This window comes from Cricetulus griseus, chromosome 6 (genome assembly GCF_003668045.3).
Source record: "Cricetulus griseus strain 17A/GY chromosome 6, alternate assembly CriGri-PICRH-1.0, whole genome shotgun sequence".
Taxonomy (NCBI): Eukaryota; Metazoa; Chordata; class Mammalia; order Rodentia; family Cricetidae; genus Cricetulus; species Cricetulus griseus.
Window position 1 is genome coordinate 144022328 of NC_048599.1, and position 22949 is coordinate 144045276.

Below are 22949 nucleotides of genomic sequence, written 5' to 3' on the forward strand. Positions count from 1 at the left end.
GTTTCCGAGAGGCCTAGTGGCGCCTTGCGCCCGCCTTCTCCGCCACTCACACAGGCGCTGCAGTTGCCGGAAGCAGTTCCGCGGTGGCTGCCGGGATTGTGGTGATGTGGCCCCCCCGCTTCCCCCCTCCCCACCCCGGGATGTCGGAAGAAACCAGGCAGAGCAAATTGGCTGCGGCCAAGAAAAAGGTAAAGCGCTGCGGGTCGCGGCCCCTTGACCCCACCCGAGCTCCTCCGACGGCTGGACCGTGACCAGAGTCCGAGCCTTTCCCGGGGCACCCGGGAAGAACCCCTCAGCTCCCTGGGCTCCCCCAGTAAAGTCTTCCCAGCCAGCCCCGCCCCCTCAACAACCCTGCCCTCCGTCCTCCCAGTCGCCCCTGGGTGACTTTGGCCAGTGACTTAAGGGTTCTCGGTCCTCAACTCCGAACGCCCCAAACCAGACCTCCCTGGGCTCCTGTCTCCAAGGACCTCGGTCCTGGCCCTGTACTCGGGCGTTGGTAGTGTGGAGTGGAATGCAATTACGTCACAGTCCCCCTCGAAACTGTCATTAGTATCCCGAGTCCGGTCTTGGATCGTCCCGCCGGCTCACCTAATGTCACCCCTTTTTCTGTTTCTCTGGTGGAACACCTGTTTCCACCTGGAAGGGAGCTCGAGTACGGAGACGGTTTAGGCGCCCACACTCCCTTAACTTAGCCATTAATGTGAGCACAAAACACTGTCAGTGTCCCTTGCTGACATGGAAGAACGGGTTTGGGTTGGGTTGGATTTTTTCAGTTTTCCACTCGCTAGAGAGACTGAAATATCTCTGGAGCAAAATGCGTGTGTAGCGTGGATCAGTGTCTTGGGAAATCGAACAGCTTAAAATTCAGCCAAATGATCTTCTCAAAGTGGGTTGATGAGAACCACAGGATAAACATGAGGCGTCTCTCTGAAGCATCGCTTTCCCATGATTCTTTTGAGACACGAACATAAAAATCAGGCATGGCGTTTTTCATAGATCTGTAAGAATGTAAAGACTGAAACCATGTTTAGGTTGTGCTCCTACTGGTCTAATGTTCACTAAGGCTTGCCTTCATGACTTCTTCTCTTATGTTATGTTGTAAAAGTTTAGGAAGTACTGCTGTGTGCCTTTAATACGTGCTGGTAAAGGGCCCTAGTGGGATTAGGCATGTAGCTAAGTTGTTAAGGTGTTTGTCTAGTGTATACAAGGGCCCCTTCAATAGTCAGCTTAGTTATCGAGAGTATTTGCCTAAAACATATGAGGCTCTGGGCTGGATTAATGCCCAGTTAATGCCAACACGGCATTAACTGGGCAGAGCAATGCATGCTTGTATTCCCAAGACTGTGGGTGTAGAGTCAAAAGATTATTTTTGTGTTTGTATGGAGTTTGAGGCCAGCATGGTATATGTAATAATCCATCTATCAAAAAACAATCAAAACAAAACAACAACAACAAAAAGACAAGAATTGGGGCTGGAGAGATGGCTCAGCAGCTAAAGCATTGTTGCTCTTGGAGAGGACCTGGGTTTGGTTCCCATCACCCATGTCTCCAGAGGCTCTGTATGACACCCTCTTCTGGTCAACTAGGTTATTACATGTGCATGATGTAAAGACATGCATAGGTAATAGTAATAATAATAATAATAATAATAATAATAATAAATAACAATCTTTTAAAAGTTAAAAAAATTTTTGAGAAGGGTCTATGTAGTCCTGGCTGTAATGGAAATCACTGTATAGACCAGGCTGACCTCAAACTCAGAAATCCACACCTGCCTAGTGCTGGGATGAAAGGTATGGGCTACTGTGCTCAGCCATCTTTTTTTTTTTTTTTTTTTTTGGAAGCTGTATATTGCCACAAGAAAAAAAGAAAAAAGAAAGCATTGATTTGAGGTTGTATTGCTTTTAACAGTAGTTTGGCTTTTAACAATGAGAGGACTCATTGGGTAAAATGCTTGCCACACAAGCAGAAGGACCTAGAACCCACATAAAAGCAGACGTGGTAGCATGAATCTGTAAGCCCAGGTGTTCTCTGGCTAGATGAAATGTAGAGACAGAATTCCTAGTCAGGTTTGTGGTGACAAGAGACCTGTCTCAAAGTGGAAGAGAAGAAGCAACACTGAGGTAGTCTTCTTGATATTCTTGTGTGCACCATGACATACCTGTGTACCCTTAACAGTATACAGACATACATGTGCATCACACATACACACACACACAGAGGCACAATCATACATGCATATTTATTTTAAAGACAAAATTTTGGGATTTTATTCCCAGCACCCATGATGATTCACAATCATTTGTGACTCTAGTTCCAGGGGTTCTGACACCCTCTTCTGTTCTCTGTGTGCACCAGGTATACATGCAGTGCACATATATACATGTGAGCAAAGCATTCATGCACATAAAATAAATAATAAAAATAAAGATAGGGGGGCTGGAGAGATGGCTCAGAGGTTAAGAGCGCTGACTGCTCTTCCAGAGGTCCTGAGTTCAATTCCCAGCAACCACATGGTGGCTCACGACCATCTATAATGAGATCTGGTGTCCTCTCTGGCTGGCCTAGAACTTGCCATGTAGACCAAGATAGCTCAACTCATCACAGAAATCCATCTGCCTCTGCTTTGAGTGCTAGGATTAAGGGCGTGTACCAGCATGCTCAGCAAGATCAAATTTTTTGAAAAGAGGGGGCGGTTTAAGATCCAGTATATATAGTTCTTGTCTGCTGGTTCATTTGTTTGCTTGTTTTCTTATTCTGAGATTGGGTTTTGCAGTATAGCTGAGGTTGACTTCAAACTGTCATTCCTCTAGCCTTCCCTTCCAGGAGTTGGAATTACAGATAGGTGACAACACACCCAGCTAGTTCCTGCCTACTAAATGTTTACTTTCTGATTTCTACCTCTAGATTTTTCCCTTGGGAGCTGCAAACCCCAGCACTGGGAGTCAGAAGATTGAGTTTAAATTCTGTGTTTGCTTCTGTGTGTATGTGTTGCTTGGGATGGTACTCAGGGCCGCTTGAATGCTTGGCAAGTATTTTCCACTGAGCTACATTCCCAACCCAATTACTGCATTTTTGGCCATGTCATTTTTTCGGCCATTAAAAGGTCATTATGGCAGACAGTGGTGGCGCATGCCTTTGATCCCAACACTTGGGAGGCAGAGGCAGGTGGATCTCTGTGAGTTTAAAACCAACCTGGTCTACAGAGAGAGTTCCAGGACAGACTCCAAAGCTACACAGAGAAACCCTGTCTCAAAAAACCAAAAAAAAAAGTCATAACGGTATCTTGTAGAATTGTGGTACCATTACATGAGACTTATGTATTTAAGAGTATTTTTATAAAAACTGCATGGGAGGGAAGTGGGCATGAAGCTCAGTTAGTAGAATACTTGCCTCACCTGAACAAAGCCCTAGGTTTGGTTTCTAGCTCTGAATATATACACAAAGTATGATGGCACATGCCTGTAATCTTAGAGATTTTAGAGGTTCAGGCAGGAAGAGTGTAAGTTCAGAGTCGCCCATATCTACATAGTGAGTTGGAGCTTAGCCTGGGATACATGAGACCCTGTCTCAAACAAATAGTGCATACAGAAACACCAACAAAACCCCTCAAAAATTGGAAAGCTGGAGTGGAGGTTATGACTGTGGGGCAAATGGTTTTCTTGAGTGTCCTTGTTCTCTTTTCCACAGTTGAGAGAGTATCAGCAGAAGAATAGTCCTGGTGTTCCTGCAGGAGCGAAAAAGAAGAAAAAGATTAAAAATGGCAGTAGCCCTGAGAAAACCACCGCCAATGATTGTCAGTCACCAGAGGATGTGAGTCTGGCTGGCAGATTACTGGGGTGGGCTGGAGAGGGCTGTGGTTCAGATGGAAGTGCAGTGCTGCTGAAAAATTCTGGCTTTGAGGTCTGGGAGCCTAGTGCAGTGGTAATAAGTTAGGTCTTGCCTGGCAAGAGACCCTGGGTTTTATCTCAGCACAGAAAAATAAAATAAAATCTTGGTCTGAATCCTATCTCTTCATCTGCTAGGAATATGATAAGATTTAGGGCAAGTTGTTTAAACTTTTGAACCTCTATTTACATATCTCTAAAATAGTGGTAATATTGTTTAATGTATATTTATAAAGTTTAAATGAAGTTTATTGCAGTTTTTTATGTTAATTTCCCTAATAGAGGGTCTGCTGTGGAGTTACAGTGATTTAACAATAGTACTGCTGATTTTCTTGGTTTGTGGGTAGAAACCAAGCCAGAGAGAGCATCATTTGTTCTCAGGCCTTCCTAAAAAGAAACAACAGTAAGAGAAGATCCAATTTTTAAGTCCCTCTTTGTCACGAGCTTGCTGGCTTACTTTAGGAAAGTTTCTCACACACACAGTTTATCTGACAAGATGATGATGGGTTGGCTTAGTGTCTTACAGACTTGTTTTTAGCTGTTCTGTAGCAGTATGAGAGTGAAGTCTTACTTGAGAGTCTGGTCTTGAAGGTACACATTGTTCTGGGGCCTTTCGGATTCTCCTTGCAGTCATGGGTATGTGGAAAGGGCCTCAGTGTTGAGTTGCTGCATTGGTCAAGAGAAACTGACTACATCCCCTGGGGGACTCTTCTGCACTTTGAGGGCTGCCTCTGACAAGGCAGTAGGTGGCTGTTTGGAAGGATGTGCAGGCCTGGGTGCTGATCTCTGCTCTTTGAGTATTCCATTTCCCTGACCCTTTCTCTTCTTCTTGGCCTGACTTTCTTGCCTCTCTCCCCTGCCCTTGTTTTTCCTTCTCGCCTGCTGTAGATTCAGGACATTCTGAAGGTGTTGGTGTCCGACCTTAACCGTTCCAATGGGGTCTCACTCCCTCCATTAGACAAGAGGAAGGTGAGGCAGTGTCAAGACTCCCTCTGTCTTGCTCTCCCAGCCATGCATGTCCCAGAGGCCTCCATGCTTTGGGGGACCCTCTGCCACAGGCTTATTTTATGTTGCCTCAGTTAACCCTCAGCCCCTTATGTCTGCTTTTTCAACTGCTTGCTTGATTGGGATTTTTCTTTCTTGCCCCATATCATTTCTCATCTTGGAGAAGTTGAGATCTATCTTGAAAGTTAAAGCTAATTGGGGAAATAACTTTCAGATGAGGTGTGACTTGGGCTTCTGAATGCCCAGCATGGTGCTGTTGACTGGGACAGATGGGAACATAGAACACTTTTAAGGCTTGCCCTCTTGACATCTGTCCCCAAAAGACTAGACCATGGAGTATATGATTCTTTTTTGTGAATTCATTTTGGTTTGAAATGAGAAAGTGAGTGTGCATTATAGTTTCTGGGATTCAGACTTTTTTCTAAGAAACTGGATAGTGGTGGTACACCCCTTTAATCCCATCACTCAGGAGGCAGAGCAGGTGGATCTCTGTGAGTTCAAGGCCAGCCTGGTTTACAGAGCTAGTTCCAGGACAGCCAGGGCTATACAGAGAAACCCTGTCTCGGGGGAAAACAAACAAGAAAACAAAAGAAGGGAAGAAAGAAGAGAGAGAGAGAGAGAGAGAGAGAGAGAGAGAGAGAGAGAGAGAGAGAGAACAACAAACAAATAACCAGGAGACTCTGCCCTCTGTGTCTTTGAGAAATCAGTGGGCCCTTGATAGGAAAAGCCCTCTGTTAAACACTGACAACAGTAGATGAACTTCCAGGTGTGGTGGTGCATGCCCGGAAGCCCAGCACTCAGGAGGCTGAGACACATGGATGGTTAAGTCCTAAGCCAGCCTGGTGAGACCCTGTCTCACACAAACACCAGATTAGATGAGCAGGACAAGATGCTGTGTGACCTACAGGTTCCCCGTGGCCTTGAGGATGGAGAAGGGGTCATTCGCAGTTACTCTGATGATGAAAGATGGTTTCCCGTTCATCCTCAGGGAGAGCTGGGGAGCAGAGGAGCAGTAAGCTCACAGGCAGCCACCTTTCAGAGATACAGGGAGTCCAGGTGGCCCAGGACCTGTGTTCACAGGGCTTGGAGATGGCCTCCTGGACCTGATTTGAGTACTGAGCAGGCTTCTGTCTACCCGAAGGAGTGCCTGAGCCAAGGCAGTTTTAGAGCTGGGTGTAGAACAGAATGAGGACTTGGGCTGGAGCTGGACTCTTTTTCAGCCAGGAAAGCTGTTCCTGGCCAGGTATTGTGGTCTGCTGGACTCTTTTTCAGCCAGGAAAGCTGTTCCTGGCCAGGTATTGTGGTCTGCTCAGGTACTGTGCCCCATTTCTCATCTTGGAGGTGGCACACTGTTGGCAGGGGTGGGGGAGAGGGTACGACTTGAAGTCACATAGTTGGCATTTGCTGTGCTAAGGAATCATTCACACAGAGAGCCAGGGCCTCATTGAAAAAAATACTAATCTGAGCACCCAGCTCCTCTGTTCTGGAAATGACTTTCTTTGTATTTTGGAAAACATTCTTGACTGTAACTGATTTTCCACTACAGGAATGAAGGAGCATGGTATCTCCTGAGTAGAGATGAAACAGAAGTTATGCAAAGATAAAAGTAGTTTCTGATGACATGGGATTTTGTTTTTTTTAAGATTTTATTTATTATGTATACAACATTCTGCTTCCATGTATATCTGCACACCAGAAGAGGACACCAGATCTCATAACGGATGGTTGTGAGCCACCATGTGGTTGCTGGGAATTGAACTCCGAACCTCTGGAAGAACAGCCAGTGCTCTTAACCTCTGAGCCATCTCTGCAGCCAGACATGAGATGTTTTAAGGGGAGTGAAAACTTTAAAACTCCATGCAAAGCTGTAAGATTTAAAATGGAGTTATTTGGTTGCTCACAGAGTATTTAAAAGCATAGCAGCCATGCATGGTGTCCTACTCCTGCATTCCCTACTTTCAGGAAGCTAAGGCAAAAAGGAGGTCTCCAGTCTGAGGGCAGCCTGGACTCTATAGCCAGAGAGAAAACCAAAAGGTGCTTGGAAAAATGCTTTTGTTTTTTTTTTCCCCCTCTCTGAATGTTTCCAATCTCAGAGATGTTTATTCCTAAGATGTAGCAAGGGACTCAGAGCCTAGGAGAGTCTGTCACTGTTAGTGCCTCACTCCTCTGACCATCTGTGACCCTGCTCTTACCAATTAGATCGACTGTAGAGCTGTCAAGGCAACACCTCTGGGTGCTTCAAAGCTGACAGTCACATGGGATTCCAGGGACATGGCCACAGTAAACCTGCAAAGAGGGAGGCTCACCTTAGTATTCCAAGGTTTCTCACTTGCTCAATGGAGGGAATTTGGTCAGCATTTCAAGGCCGAGACAAAAGGCACAGAAAGCAGGCAGCCCTCTCTCTGGAAAAAGGTGGGGCCACTTACAGGCCAGCCTTGCTGGACAGGCCTGGCTTCCCTGGCCTCTTCCTTTGTCATCCCATTCTCTGTCCATCTGGCATCTCTGTTGGATGTTAGGAGACTTCTAAACCAGAGACATTTGGTTTGTTTGTTCTTCAAGATGGGGTTTCTCTTTGTAGTCCTGGCTGTCCTGGAACCCCCTCTGTAAACCAGGCTAGCCTCAAACTCAGAGATCTGCCTGCCTCTGCCTCCCAAGTGCTGGGATGGAAGGTGTGTGCCACCATGCCCAGCCAGAGACATATTCTAAGAAGGAGGCCTGACCCACTGGGCATGGTAGCACTTGGAAGGCAGAGGCAGGTGATCTCTAAGTTTGAGGCCAACCTGGTCTACAGAGTGAATTTCAAGACATTTGCAACTATATAGTGAGACCCTGTCTCAAAAAAGCAAAAAGTAGGGGCTGGAGAGATGGCTCAGAGGTTAAGAGCACCCACTGCTCTTCCAGGGGTCCTGAGTTCAATTCCCAGCAACCACATGGTGGCTCATAACCATCCGTTATGAGATCTGGTGCCCTCTTCTGGTGTGCAGACATACATGGAAGCAGAATGTTGTATACGTGATATATAAATAAAATCTTAAAAAAAAAAAAAAAAAGCAAAAAGTAATAATGAGGCCTGAGCCTGAGGAGTAACTGGTACAGCTGGTCAAGCAGGTAGTTACCACTAGGGAAATGGGGAGATTTCCACAATCCTGAATCCTAGGATTGTTCCTTGGCTACTGTTCCTAGGAAGGTCATGTGATCTCAGCATGCTGCAAGCCAAAGGGCAGCTATTGCTCACTGCTTTAATCAACAAGAGCTAGTGTGTGGGTCTGGGAGAAGGAAAGGCAGGAAAACAAGAGGAGAGAGGCGGATAGTTATATTGACCATGACAATGAGCCCATCCCAGGAACAGGGCCCCTATCAGGGTCACAGTCCATGCAGGCCAGCTCTCTGGTTCCTGGACTGGGGCACTTTCTTTCTTTCTTTTCTTCTTTTTTTTTTCTTTGTTTTTTTGTTTTTTTGAGACAGGGTTTCTCTGTGGCTTTGAAGGCTGTCTTGGAACTAGCTGTTGTAGACTAGGCTGGTCTTGAACTCACAGAGATCATCCTGCCTCTGTCTCCCGGGTGCTGGGATTAAAGGCATGTACCACCATTGCTCAGCTTGGGGCACTTTCTTCTACCCACTGTGGCTGCCACAGGTCAGAGCTCCAGAGGGAACAAGGTCCTCGGGTGTTCAGGAAGAAGATCCTGCAGCCCCTGCTTTGACCTTTGGCCCTTCAAAATGCTACTAAGTGGCCTGAGGCCTGGGCAGGCCGTGTCTATCACCCCAGTAGCTCCCAGCATGTACAACTGTCCTGTGACTGCTGCTGTCCTACCCTGCTTGTCCCATCACCTCATGTCCATGGCAATGAGGCGCCTCAAGGTCTTCTGACCCCCTGCTCTGTTCTATGACAGGCGCCCACTGACCACACTGCTCCTGCACCGCCAACTGCTGATGATGACACTATGTTTCTTGGTGTTGTCCCTTCCTCTGATGCTGACCTCACTAGCATGGCATCGCCTCAGGTTTGTGCTTTTTCCCTTTTGTCTGCTGCACTCCTCTCTGTTTGCCAAAGGGCTTTACCTTCTCTGAACTCTCTTTTCTCTTCAGGTAGCTTGGTCCAGGTGCTGCTCCTGGAGCCTGGCATGGGGAGGCCAAGCTGGGGAGGCTTGGGGAGATGGGTATTGATGAGCGTGACTCACCCTGTCCCTGTGAGATAATAAGCAGAAGCTGAATAGTGACCTGGGTTTATTTCTACCCATACAGAGCCATGATGCTGGCAATAGCTCTAACCTCATGGAGGAGACCAAGTAAGCGTTCCCTACTGAGGGAGTCAGGGCAGACCTCTGCCCGTGAGCCGGGTTCCTGTCAAACCACTTGCACCCCTGACCCTATGCCTCCTTCCTTAGGACTTTCTCATCAACTGAGAGTCTGCGACAACTTTCTCAACAACTCAATGGTCTTGTGTCTGAGGTACCGCAGGATTGGGGTCCAGAAAGAAGGTAGAGGGGAAGAAAGCATGGTAGAAGCTGAGGCCAGGATTCTCAGGAGACTGGCTCATGAGAGGATCCTGTCAGACTCAGAGAAGACAGATTTGGATCCTGATGGGTGATGTGATTTTATCCTGGTGTGGAAAGTGGGAGATGACAGCTGTCGAGGGGCAGAGGCTGGGCCATGGCGGGATTAGAATATGAGGAGTGGCACAAAGATGGTGTGAGAGGAAAGGCTCAAGGTAGACAGGAAAGCAGGTTCTGCTGGTTGAGGGGGAAGGAAGGAGGCTGGGGGGTTAGACGTTGAGTGTGACAGAGCATCTCCATGTGAGATAATTGTCTCTCCTAGTCTACATCCTACATCAACGGGGAGGGCCTCACATCTTCTAACATGAAGGAACTGGAGGTAAGTGGCCTTGGAACATGGTTTAGTGACCCTTTAATCCAACCACCTATCTCCTCTTACAGTGGGACCTGAGTGCCTGCTGCCAGCTGAGACAGCCCACCACCCCAACCCTAATGATGCTCTTTCTACCTTTCCCCCATCCCTCCTCCAACTCCTCCTCTCTGCATGCGCCTCAGAGCCGGTACCAAGAGCTAGCAGTAGCCCTGGACTCCAGCTATGTAACAAACAAACAACTCAGTAGCACGATAGAGGAATTGGTAAGAGTCCAGTGGGGTCCCCAATTCTTGCTGCCAGTCCTGGGCTTCAGTTTCCCCTTGGGGCTCTGAAGAGAGAGACTGGGGGCTCCTGGGACCTAGGGGCAATGGGAAACCTGGGGGCCTCAGTCTCAGCTGGAGGCAGCCAGAGCATAGAGCATGCAGCATGGCTCTTCTCGTTGCTCTCCACCTCTTTTCTGTACTCCAGACTCCTAGCCTGAGTCCTCACCCCACTTGTCCTGAGCTTGGTGCCTCCAGTGGAAGAGATCACAAACCCGATTGGTTGTCAGGAGCCCCATGTCCTGCCCTGGCTTAGGTCCTGATTTGCTCTTTGATTTTGGTTACACCATTCCCTGGGTTTGAGTTTCCTGTTGAGGCAGAGTTGGAGAGTGTCAGAGACCTCTTTCCACTCTTAAGTAGCAAGAGTTTAAAGGCTTACTGAATTGTCAGAACCAAGTGCTCTCCCATTCCTCTCTTGGCTATGCAAGATACAGTCAGTTCTTAATTCAGCACACTGTTCCAAGTCCCCAAGTTGGCAGAAGGTAGTCTTCTTTCTCAAACTCGTTTCTAGTGTTACTGTCCTTTAACTTGGACCCAGATTTAAACCTCTGTTGTATAGTTGTGAATGAGAGGCAGCCAAGACACAGACTGTAGTTTGTTGGGAGCTTGGGAAGTTTGTTGGTTCATGTGCCCATGGGGGTCTGAGCACCTTTTTCAAATCCATCCCCCTGCTCTGTCTTGGTATGGGGTAGCATAAAAGGGGCTAGCCCCAGTCACCTTCCTTTGACTCTTCCCACAGAAACAACAGAACCAAGACACTCTGGATCAACTGGAAAAAGTACTGTGGTTTCTGTGTTTGCTCTTTTCATGGCTGATGGGGTTGTGGGAGGCCTCAGAGTTGCAGATTTTGGTCTTGCTTGATTCTATCCTGGAGAAGACTCACCCCACAGGGTGTCCTCCATAGGATCCTTGATAACCTGTCCTGGGCCACTGGTGGCTTTCTGGGGCTCGTCCATTGCTGGGATTCTGCTTCCCTGCTAAGAACTGCATTTCCCATGCCTGCAGGAGAAGAGGGATTATCAGCAGAAGCTGGCAAAGGAGCAGGGAGCTCTCAGGGAACAACTGCAGGTGAGTGGCCTGTGTGATATCCCTATGTCCCCCAGAGAGCATCTCTCCTTCCTCTCAGCACTTTTGGGGGCTTTTCTTCCAAAGGTTCACATTCAGACCATAGGCATCCTGGTGTCTGAGAAGGCAGAATTACAGACAGCCCTGGCTCACACACAGCAAGCAGCCAGGCAGAAAGCAGGTAGGATCAGAGCATTCTTCAGCCTTGTGCTGACGCCTTGGCAGGCCTGAGGGAGGGTCCCTGGGGCTCCATGTAGACGGCTCTCATTTCAGGAGAGTCAGAGGATCTTGCCAGCCGCCTGCAGTCTTCCCGACAGCGTGTGGGAGAGCTAGAGCGGACGCTGTCTACTGTGTCAACGCAACAGAAACAGGCGGACAAGGTAGGACAAGTTGCCTGTCTGGCCATCAGCAGCTTCCTGGTAGACAGTGAGCTTACAGGACTTTTCTGCATGGTCTAGTGCCTTGCTGCTGACAATTTAGCATGAGCTGTTTGTTGCTGCTTTTGTTGTGAGGTTGGAAGAAGCAAACTGGGGAAGAGTCCACAGCTGGGTAACTGAGGGCTGCACAAGTGAGCTCTGGATGCAAAACCTAGAAGCAGGCTATGACCTCAGCTGGCTGTAACCTTGGCCAAGTGCTGATAGAGGGGATATAGCCCCTGGGCTGTGGAAGTACAGAAGAGCTTATCACTGTGCCACTGTGGGTAGGGTAGTGTGTGTACAATACATGTAGAGTATGTTTGAGATGACTGACAAACTCGGAGCTGGGAACAGGATGACAATCGGGAGGCATTTTGCTTCTATACCCTCTGAGTTTTGGATTGTGTGAATAGACCATCTGTTCAGAAGAGAGCACAAGATCCAAATAGAAATTAACTTTCTTCCTCTTAATTGCAACTCTGGGGGAAAGGGCCTAGAGATTTAGATACCCCAAAATGCTCAAGTTCCATCTCTGCTAAGTGACTTCAAGCCAGCACTTTTGTACACTGTGTTTCTGCCCAGTGGGGGTGACAGCAACTGTTGTCAATGGGTGTGAAGATTGGATAGGTTAGCAGTGAAGTGCTCAGTGCTGTAAATGCCTCAGCCTCCACGTGCTAAGATCAGTCTAAACCACCATGTCCTGGTCCCAGTCTTTTTTCCTGCCTGCTTTGTGCTTATGGAGTTCTTTGTTTGTTTGTTTCTTTTTTTTTTATTTTTCAAGACAGGTTTTTCTGTGTCACCCTGGCTTTCCTGGAACACTCTCTCTGAGATCTGCCTGCCTCTGCCTCCTGAGTACTGGGATTAAAGGTGTGCACCACCACCACCACCACCATCACTTGGTACAGTTCTTTTATTTATATTGTTAAGGTTTATTTACTTTTTAAAAAAAAAAAAAGATTTATTTATTATGTATACAGTATTCTGCCTACTCACCAGCAGAGGGCACCAGATCTCATAGATGGTTATGAGCCACCATGTGGTTGTTGGGAATTGAACTCAGGACCTCTGAAAGAGCAGCCAGTGCTCTTAATCTCTTTTATTTTGTGTGTGTGTGTTGCTTGACTTCATGTATATGCACCTCAAGCATCACTGGCGCCTGCAGAGGGCACTTGGATCCCCTGGAACTGGATTCACCATGTTGGTGCTGGAAACCAAACCCAGGTCTTCTGGAAGAACACCTGGCCCTTTTACTGAGTTTTTCCTTTTTTGTTGTTGTTTTGTAGTCCTGAATAGCTTGGAACTCAGAGAGATCTGCCTACCTCTGCCTCCCAAGTGCTGGAATTAAAGGGTTGTCCCACCACAGCCTGGTTCAGGAGTTCTTATTAAACAAAACAAAAGGAGTGTGTGTTGGGGGGTTGGGTGTTTTCGAAGCACTCAGGAGGCAGCCTGGTCTACATAGTGAGTTCCACCACAACCAGGGCTATATAGAGAGGATCCTGTCTCAAAAAATAAAAAATTTAAATAATTCTTTTTTAATAAAGAGTGAGCCAGATGGAGTGACACATCCCTGTAATTCTAGCACTTGAAAGAGAAAGGCCAGCCCCGTCTGCCTGAGACTGTCTCATAAAACCAAAATAATTGCTGGGAAGGTGACACATAGCTGTGATCTCAGCATGGGGAGGCCGAGACAGGAGGGTTCAAGGCTAGCTTGGGCTATAGTATAGATTCTAGGCTTGCCTGGTTGCTTAGACCCTGCTTCAGGAGAAAAAATGAAAGAGAGCTAGTGTATGATTGGTCAGTGATAGAGTAACTGATTAGCCTATACAAGAACTTGAGTTTGGTTCCCAGCTTTGTAAAAAAAATATTATTAATTAAAAACAAAAACAGGGCTGGAGAGATGGCTTAGCAGTTCAGAGCACAGGCTGCTCTTCCAGAGGATTCAGGTTTGATTCCCAGTTACCCACATGGTGGCTCACAACTATCCATAATTTATGCTTGTGGTGATTAGACATATGTGTAGGCAAAACAACAATACACATATAATAAACAACATTTTAAAAATATTAAACAAAACCAAAAAACAAACACCAGACGGTGGTGGCGCACGCCTTTAATCCCAGCACTTGGGAAGCAGAGGCAGGCAGATCTCTGTGAGCTTGAGACCAGCCTGGTCTACAAGAGCTAGTTCGAGGACAGGCTCTGAAGTTACACAGAGAAACCCTATCTCAAAAAACAAAGCAAAACAAAAAAACCAACCCTGAAGGCTATGACTGATGGTGTGGACTTTTGGTCTCCCAGGCTGCATTAGGAAGATCATCTAAGCACAGGAGGTTGAAGCCAGCTATGATAACATAGTGTGACCCCACCTTAAAAACAAAACAAAGTCAGGCAGTCATGGTGCACACTGGAGGCAGACTCAGGCAGATCTCTGAGTTTAAAGCCAGCCTGGACTAGAGAGGGACATCCAGGGCTACACAGAGAAACCCTGTCTAGAAAAACCAAACAGACACACAGAAACCTAAGACCACAGGCTTAGAAAAGCCTTGGGAAACATCAGTGTGGTTGGGAAAAAGAGATGTCACTGTGAAATCACTGGGGCCGTTGGTGTTGTGCCAGCTGTTTCTTTAGCCTGCCAGGTCCAGACTCAGCTCTCTTTATCTGTAGTACAACAAGGACCTAACCAAAGAGCGAGATGCCCTCAAGCTGGAGCTGTACAAGAACAAGTAAGAATGGGAAGGAGGTTGGGCTTCCTGCAGCTTTAGTGTGGGAAATTGAGGCTCAGAGGAGACAGGTTTAGCCTTGTGTAGATCTATGCGCTAGTCCCAGCCATACTTGTGACTCATGGTATGATCTGTCACTTGTGTCTGTGACTTTGTAGCAAGGCTCATAAGTTGCTCTAAAATGTGGTCCTTTCTGTTCTTGGTTCTTTCTTTTCTGCATTACCTCTGGCCATAGCAAAAATAATGAGGACCTGAAGCAGCAGAACTCAGAACTGGAAGAGAAACTTCGAGTCTTAGTGGCAGAGAAAGCAGCTGCACAGTCAGGGGTGGAGGACCTGCAGAAGAAGCTGGAAATGTCGGAGCTGCTGCTGCAGCAGGTGAGAGGTGCAGCTCATACCCCTAAGGCCCAGGCACACAGTCTCAGCATCCTTGGTGGTGACCTGTAGCCAAGCACTGGAGAGTTTGAAGCCTCCTCCTGGTCCTGCTGTAGACCTGACCTATATAGTCATAATCTTAGTGGTTGTGATATGGCTGTTAAAGTTTTCTTTTTTGATTTATCCTGGTTGAAAAACCATCTTTTTTGTTACTTTATTTATTGATTGATTTTGAGACAAAGTCTTATCAGTAGCCAGGTTGACCTGTAACTCACTAGGCAACCAGACTAGTCTTGAACTCATGGTAATCTTTCTACCTTAGCCTTCCAAGTGCTGAGGTTGCAGGTGTGACCCACTGTGCCTAGCTGAAAAGCCATCATTCTGCTTCATTTAAATGACACACGCAAGAGGCTGTTCACCACCTCCTGGCACTTTTCTCACATGGCATCTGAGCTTCTCATATGAGTTATCCATTAATCTGGCTCACTCTTGTGGGAAGCACTGTGGTGGATGAAACCTTCATTTTCCTTTTACAGTTCTCAAGCCAATCTGAGGCCTCTGATAGTAACCAGCAGTTACAACATGCCATGGAGGAGCGGGCTCAGCTGGAGACCCATGTAGGCCAGGTGAGGAGGATGTGTTGGGGGAGAGGATGGCATGACCCCAGGTGGCCAAGGGCCGGTGAGAACCAGTGATAGCCCTTTGTAACTTGTGTGTTGACTGATGCAGTTGATGGAGTCTCTGAAACAGCTCCAGATGGAGAGAGACCAGTATGCAGAAAACCTGAAAGGAGAAAGTGCCATGTGGCAGCAGAGGGTACAGCAAATGGCAGAGCAGGTGAGGCCTGGCCCCTGGTGTCTTTGCTCTTCCTGAGCATCAGTGGGGCGCAGCTGAGGGGTTAGGGGCTTCAGTTTTATGGAGGTGGGACTGGGAATGGATGGTGCCCGGGATCCCCAGCTCTTTCCCTCTGCCTTTGGGCAGGTGCACACTCTGAAGGAGGAGAAGGAACACAGAGAAAGTCAGGTACAAGAGCTGGAGACCAGCTTGGCCGAACTCAGAAGTCAGATGGGTGAGTAGGGCAAGAGTGACCTGAGAGCAGGAGTGGGTCCAAAGGCCATTAAGGTGGCTTCCATTGCCTTGGGGTGGCAGGTGGGTGCAAGGGCATTGTAGCAGAGGGCAAGGGGTCTCTGCCAGGAGGTAGCAAATCTTGTCATCCCTCTGAGCATGTGTCCCTCTGTGCAAAGCAGGGTGCCATGGCTACTGCTACCCCCTGCAGGTGACTTAGTATCACTTAACTGTACTAGACTGGTTTGAAATGCTTACCTCCTCTCAGACCCTGACAGACAAGAAGCCAAGGCTTGGGGCAGGGGGCCTGACTTGAGCTCACAATGGAGCCTATCTGAGAAGCCAAGGGCGGTTCCCCTCACTGCCTGCTTCCTTTCTTAGAGGAGCCGCCACCCCCACCGCCCCCAGCTGGACCCTCTGAGGTGGAACAGCGGCTGCAGGGAGAGGTTGAACAACTGCAGAAGGAACTGGAGAATCTGACAGAACAGCTGAGGGCCCAGGTGCAGGATAATGAGAGCCTGAGCCACCTGAACCGGGAGCAGGAGGAGCGGCTGCTGGAGCTGGAGCGGGCAGCAGAGCGCTGGAGTGAGCAGACTGAGGAGCGCAAGCAGATCCTGGAGAGCATGCAGAGTGACCGCACCACCATCAGCAGAGCGCTGTCACAGAACCGCGAGCTAAAGGAGCAGTTGGCTGAGCTGCAAAACGGCTTCGTCAGGCTGGTGCGTGCGCAGCCTGCAGGCCTCCTTACCCAAGGGATGGGGTGCTGTCCACCTCACATGAAATGGTAGTGGTGTGGGCACCCAGCAAGCCAGAGCTCTGGGGCTTGTAGGAATGATCCAGAAGCCTTCCTTGCTCTGTGGGAGGAGGTGCATATGCAGGTCTGGGCACCCTAGCCACTTTAGGTCCTACTGACGGCTGCTTTCTGTCCAGACCAACGAGAACATGGAGATCACCAGTGCACTGCAGTCAGAGCAGCATGTCAAGAAAGAGCTGGCCAAGAAGCTGGGAGAGCTGCAGGAGAGGCTGGGGGAGCTGAAGGAGACGGTAAGACCTACTGCATGTGGTGCCAGCCACTGGATTTGGAGAGGGGAAATGCAAGGCCCATCACAGATTAGCTGCAGCCTGGGAGCAGGCTTGCAAGTCAGCCTATGACTGTTGTATTAGAGATGGTTATCCCTGGACTGCTCTTCGTCTGGGTCAAGACCAGAAGGTGAGTCTTTATAGTTAGAGGTTATACAAGGCTCTGGGTTCAGGCTGGATTCACATCCATTTGTTCACATGCTTCCTATCACCAAACCTGATTACTGATCTTAAAAGATGAGTTTCCTCATACAAGTGTTGAACATTAACTGAGAAAATGTCCATAGACTATTGGGCACTAGTGGTTTGTGCAGAACAATATAGATTGGTTCCGTCAGCTCTTCCATACCTAGGGCCTAAAGAGGTGAGAAAGGTGTGAGGCTGCACATAAAGGCATGGGCCCAGGGTGTGGAAGCCAGCCACTGCCTGCACTCAGGCCTAGCCTTCCTGCAGGTGGAGCTGAAGAGCCAAGAAGCACAGAGTCTGCAAGAGCAGCGAGACCAGTGCCTGTCCCACCTGCAGCAGTATGCTGCTGCCTACCAACAGCACTTGGCTGCCTATGAGCAGCTGACCTCTGAGAAGGAGGCAGTGCACAAGCAGCTTCTGCTGCAGACACAGCTCATGGACCAGTTGCAGCATGAGGAAGTACAGAGCAAGATGGCAGCTGAAATGGCCCGCCAGGAGTTGCAAAAGACCCAGGTGAGGCAGTTGCTGAGGCTGGGCCCCAGTAGGAGGACCTTGCCACCTCTGTACCTTCTCACTCTTTCCTGGCCCCTTAGGAGCGCCTGGAAGCCACCAGCCAGGAGAACCAGCAACTCCAGGCCCAGCTGAGCCTCTTGGCTCTCCCTGGAGAAGGTAAGACCACACAGGAGAGGGGAGACCCTGACTGACTCGTAACAAAACGGAGTTGATGTCTTTGGAGAAGCTTTGAGAATGCTTGGCATTCTCTAGTCAGTGGCTGGGGTACAGAGGTGGGGTCCTGAACTGTCTTCCCTTAGCCCACTCTGTCTACCTGTTGGGACTGTTAGAGGAGACAACCTACTGTCTGCCCCCAGGAGATGAGGAGCAGGAGGAGCAGGAGGAGGAGGCTCCTCGGCCTAGTCTGACCATCCCAGAAGACCTAGACAGTAAAGAAGCCATGGTGAGCTGGGTTCTGCCCTGCCCCTTCTCTTCCCTGCCTCTCTGGTCCCTTGAGTTCTTGCCCTCTCATTTCTTATCACATTTGCCTGGGAGCCAGTGGTCAGACACTCTTGCATCTGAGAATAAGTGCTCCCTCTCTACCTTCCTGCCCCTTTTATCCTAAACATCTCCCTAAGAAGTACACCTCTTCCTTGTGTGCAGGTGGCTTTCTTTAACACAGCTATAGCCAGTGCTGAGGAAGAGCAGACCCGGCTACGTGTACAATTGAGAGAGCAGAAGGCACGTTGCCGAAGCTTGGCTCACTTGTCCACCCCAGTCCAAAGCAAGATCCCCAGTAATGTGAGTGATTCTGTGTCTGAGGAGAGCAACCAGGCCCTACATGTAGCCATGGAGAAGCTGCAGGTCAGTATGTCTTTGAGAGCTGGGAGGGTGGGGCCAGCCAGAGCTCCTAAGTCTCTGAGACCTCTGTCTTGGCTCCAGAGCCGCTTCTTGGAGGTCATGCAGGAGAAAGTGGAGCTCAAGGAGAGGGTAGAGGAACTCGAACATTGCTGTATCCAGCTCTCTGGAGAGACAGACACCATTGGTGAGGCGGAACCCAACCTAAGGCAGTTGAGGTACACAGGGACAGATTGGGAGAACCTCAATGTCTGAGCCTTGTCTACCTGTCTCCCATACCCACAGGAGAGTACATTGCCCTCTACCAAAACCAGAGGGCAGTGCTAAAGGCTAGGCATTTGGAGAAGGAGGAGTACATCAGCAGGCTAGCCCAGGACAAGGAGGAAATGAAAGTAAGCCCCACACTTCTGTGGTCTAGGCCCAGCTAGGCTAGGCTAGGCTACTCAATTTGATTGCCTTTCCCTCCAGATAAAGCTGCTAGAGCTGCAGGAGCTGGTGTTGAGGCTTGTGAATGAGCGCAATGAATGGCAGGGCAAATTCCTGGCAGTCTCTCAGAACCCTGTTGATGTGCCCACCCCAGTGCCCACAGGCTCCCAGGGATTTGGAGCTGCTGACCAGCAGGGTGGTGAGTAGCGCCTTTGGCTTGGGCAGGCACAAAGGGGAGTACTCCCATAGCATGTAGAGCCCTGACACCCCCCTCCCCTTTCTCTAAAGACCTTAGGGAGGTGAGCCTGGCCGACAGTATAGAGCCTGCACAAGGAGCGCCGGGGGCACTCACTCCCCCTGAGAACCCCACTGCACAGCAGATCATGCAGCTACTGCGTGAGATCCAGAACCCTCAGGAACGTCCAGGCCTGGGCAGCAATCCTTGTATCCCCTTTTTCTACCGTGCTGATGAGAATGACGAAGTGAAAATTATGGTTGTCTAAAAGACTGGCAGCCAAAGGTTCTGCCCCAACCCACTCCCTCTTCAGTCACCCTTATCCTTATAATAATAAGGTCAGACTCCACCCCCTCAAGGGGCTGAGGAAGTAGCTCAGTTGGTAGAGTGCTTGTCTGCCGGGTCCCACCCCAGTACCTCTGAACTGGGGGTGCTGAGAATTCGAGCACTTGGGAAGAGGAGGCAGGAGAATCAGCCACCCTGGGCTACACTGAGCCCCTGTCTGAAAAAAAAAAAAAAAAGATCAGACTCCCTATATTAATGTGATATACAAACAGGGACAGGCCCTGTGCCCTCTTGGCCAGGGCGATTTTACTTTCTAAAGTCAATGATTGAGCAGACTGCCTCTCTGGGTAGCCTGGTGGCTTCCTGACCAAGCTCTCTTTAGTTGGAGGACCACAGTCCTTACTCAAGACACTGGGGCAGAACAGTTTGGCAGCATTTTCATGGCCAGGTGCAGCACAGGCTGGTAGATGCAACCTAGCAATCAGCAAGAGAGCTCCTTTGTCTTACCATCTTTCATTACCTTCCCTCCTTCTCCTTCCCACCCCTTTCTTTATTTTCTGATAGTGTCTCATATATCCCAGACTAACCCTGAGCTCACTACACACTGACCTTGTGACTCTCCTGCTCATCACTGTGCCTGGTGTTTTGCAGTGCTGAGCAGGCACTCTACCAATTGATTTACACCCCAGCACTACCTACTTTTTTCTTAAGTGTGGGAACACTGGGGATGGAACCCAGGGCCCAGCACATTCCCAGACCAACTCCCATCTTCTTAAAGGCACTTTAGGGAGTGGGACTGGGCAGCATTTCCATGGGTTCCCAGGCAGTTGGGCTAACTGCCTCTGGAAAGCATCCCACTTAGGAGGGCTTCCATCTTTTTAGAGGCACTTTGGGACAGGGAAATTGGGTACTATTCTCTCAGGCCTTATGACAATTGGGGTAACTGTATGCCAAGCAGGATAGAGGCTCTTGGGGGGGGGGGTTTCCCCTCTCCTGGTGTACATATTGTACCTGTGTACCATTTTGTATATTCTGGGGTAGGGACACCCTCTGTATTATAGTAGAGGTTGGAGCTGGCAAGTGGGGAGGAGATTCTAATAATCACTTGGGGCTGGGAAACTTATTTATTGGTAGTGTAGGACAGAGGACAGGAGGCGGAGATGGGGTTGTAGCATCCTGCTGATGCAGCTCCTCTTTATTTTGCTTTTTACTTGGGAAATAAATGGATTTAGCCATACTTCTGGGCCTAGGATGTTTCTGTCACTGGATTCTGGGGTTAGCCTCAGGTTGGCACTGAGCAGGGAATATGTCCTGCCAGCAGAAAGCAGGTCTGTGTGGAGCCCAAGGTCTGAAGTGCCTAGCAGGGCTGATTGGCACCCATCATCTGTATACTGCATACTGAAGCCGAGGGATCCCAGAAGGAGTGCCATGGGGCTACACAGTCAAGCCTGACCTATATGTAGGTGGAATACCTAAGGGTGCTGACTTCCAAGCCAAGCCTTTTCCATTCTGTCGCCCCTTTCCCCTAGCCTATCCATACATTGGGCCTGTTTTGTTCTCCTTCAGGCTGCAGGCCCCCTCAGCTCACAGGACCTGACTGAGTTCATGGTCCTGCCCCCTAAGAGTGGAAGCAGTTCATAAGATGAGGCCCTGATAAATTCACCTTATAGCACCCTAGCAAAGGGCTCTTCCTCACCCTGTGTTCAGCGCCCAGTGTTTACACCTTCCCCTCTCCCCAGTGAATAGGAACCAGCAGAGGGACACACAATTCCCCGTCATCCAGAAATGGGTTTTATTCTCAGCCAAGAGACAGCAAGATTGGTGGCTGTCAGAACCACACAGCTGCCAGTGCAGCATCCCCATGCTGCAGGATAGGGATGGCCCAGGGGATGGCTGCCCACAGGCCAAGAGGACAGGGAAACTCACTAAAGGTGGCACATTGGAGGGGGGTTGTCAGGGTGACAGCGTTCACTTATAGTTGGACCACAAGACTCCACAAGGACAGCATGATGGTTGATTCTGATACTACAGGTTAGGCTGTGTCAGCCATATATATGTATATACATATAGGTATATTTATAGATATTTATAGAATGTCGCAGGAGCAATACCACAGAGGGGCACAAGTTTTCACCAACATTACATCTGGATGTGTCAGCTCACCACTACAACAGACTAAGTCACAGATGAAGGGGACACGCTTTGGGGCTGGGGGAGCCACTGTGAAGTCACAGAACAGCTGTCCAGGCAGGCTTGGTAAGGGAGGTCTCCGAGGAGTAGGAGGGATCTGGTTAGAGGTCGAAGGGGGGCCTGGGGCTCTCAGGACGGGACGGACTTGCCTGACCCGATCGGCTGGCAGTTGGAGAGAAAGCCAGAGAGAGAACCGGAGAGAGAAAAGGAAGGAGAGCTGGTAAGGCAAGAGCAGCCACCCCCAGCAGAGGCAGAGGGGATGAGGCAGGTGTGGATGTGGGCAAGGTTCCCGGAAAAGAGGCAGACAGTTGATGAATGAAAAAGGGAAGATGGGCGGGGCTGGGTCATAACTAGCAGGTAGTCTGGGTGGAGGCTGGGTGGCCCTCTCTTGCCACACACACGGCCTCTCACACACCACCCAGGCAATGTGCCCATAGGGCCTCCCTCTTCTCTGGTCACTCTTTCTCCCATCCCACTGGCCCAGGGCCACCGCAAGCCTCAGGGAGTCCCATGTAACAGCCATGAGGCTAGAAGTGCTTGAACCAGGAGAGCAAAGCTAAAGGGGATGATTGGAGGGAGCACTGAAGGCCCCTCAGGTGGTCAAAAAGCCCAGGAGTCCACTGAGGGGATCCTGAGGAGGCTGGGAGGCAATGCCTGTGGCCACAGACTTATAAGTCTAAGAGGGGAACCTCCGCTGGCCGGGGGGCTGCAGGTCTCGTAGGTGAGGCTGGGCCCTTCCTGCTGGGGAAAAGCAGAAGGTGAGCGTCAATGGCTGCAGAAGAGCTGGGACAGATCACAGAGAGATCCTGTGGCCAGCCAGGCAGGACTCAAGCTGATTTGCCAAGTCATTTGACACTGCAGTGTGGTTAGCTAAAAGGTACAGGTCACTCCCAGAAGAGGCCAAGTGTAAGAGCTAATGGGCTGACTCTATATCTGGGGCTGAGGACATGGCCATTAATTGCAGATGTGTAATATCAAGGAGGAAGGGGAAAGGGAGTTACCTGCCCTTGCCTTGCTTGTGAGCTGTTATGGGCTGACAGAATGGCAAAGGTCTTTTTAAGTCTTCTGAACTAATCAACCAATCAGAGCCCTGGCTGAGCTAATGTCAGGTTGGGAGCTGGAATCTCTCTTGGCAGCACAATTTAGACTAGGTATGAAGATGAAGTCCTAAGGCCTCTAACCCCTTCAGAAGCTAGCCACACACATCCTAAGCCCTCAGTCCCTACACTGTCAACAATGTCTGACAGCTCCAGGGAGTACCCACTTCTACCAACATGGGCGCAGAACCTGTCCCAAGAGCCCTCATTTAGTCAAGAAGGCCTTGAGTAGTGGCGCTGAGTCCCGGGGCTCACTGGGAAGAGAAAGAGCCAGCTGGCAGAGGACAGGAAGGAGGAGTCTAGAGCTGCAGAAGGGGGAGGGGCCTGGCTCAGAGGCCCCAAGGTTGTCCTCAGCATGGAGCTGGTGCATCGAGGAGGGAGG

General features: G+C 49.4%; 2 protein-coding genes across 24 annotated transcripts in view; one reads left to right on the forward strand and one right to left on the reverse strand.

The window, feature by feature from the left end:
* The first annotated feature begins 39 nt into the window (after window positions 1-39).
* On the forward strand, window positions 40-20517 carry Golga2 (golgin A2). Of its 14 annotated transcripts, none has more exons than XM_027423818.2 (27): window positions 40-188; window positions 3691-3813; window positions 4776-4856; window positions 8783-8893; window positions 9135-9178; window positions 9278-9341; window positions 9708-9764; window positions 9941-10021; window positions 10818-10856; window positions 11084-11146; window positions 11231-11324; window positions 11417-11523; window positions 14224-14282; window positions 14515-14656; window positions 15190-15279; window positions 15383-15490; window positions 15635-15722; window positions 16100-16437; window positions 16649-16762; window positions 17252-17497; window positions 17578-17653; window positions 17797-17939; window positions 18140-18340; window positions 18419-18521; window positions 18620-18726; window positions 18803-18959; window positions 19049-20517. In XM_027423818.2, exons 1-27 carry the CDS (start codon window positions 105-107, stop codon window positions 19261-19263), a joined length of 3135 nt encoding a protein of 1044 aa, XP_027279619.1. In that variant the 5' UTR covers window positions 40-104; the 3' UTR covers window positions 19264-20517. The 14 variants fall into 14 exon arrangements, with proteins under 14 accessions (XP_027279619.1, XP_027279620.1, XP_027279621.1 ...); XM_027423819.2 differs by having other exon boundaries at window positions 17827-17939; XM_027423820.2 differs by having other exon boundaries at window positions 17854-17939.
* Window positions 20518-21048: 531 nt separating this feature from the next.
* Window positions 21049-22949, reverse strand: part of Dnm1 (dynamin 1) — a 44535-nt gene continuing 42634 nt past the window's right edge. For 5 of the 10 annotated variants that reach the window (XM_027423844.2, XM_035446206.1, XM_027423843.2 and 2 more), the window contains one exon: window positions 21049-22208. In XM_027423844.2, the coding sequence (XP_027279645.1) occupies window positions 22139-22208 (70 nt within the window). In that variant the 3' untranslated portion in view covers window positions 21049-22138. Of the gene's footprint in view, window positions 22212-22949 lie in introns of all 10 variants that reach the window. The other 5 variants (XM_027423837.2, XM_027423832.2, XM_027423841.2 and 2 more) reach the window with 1 other exon arrangement.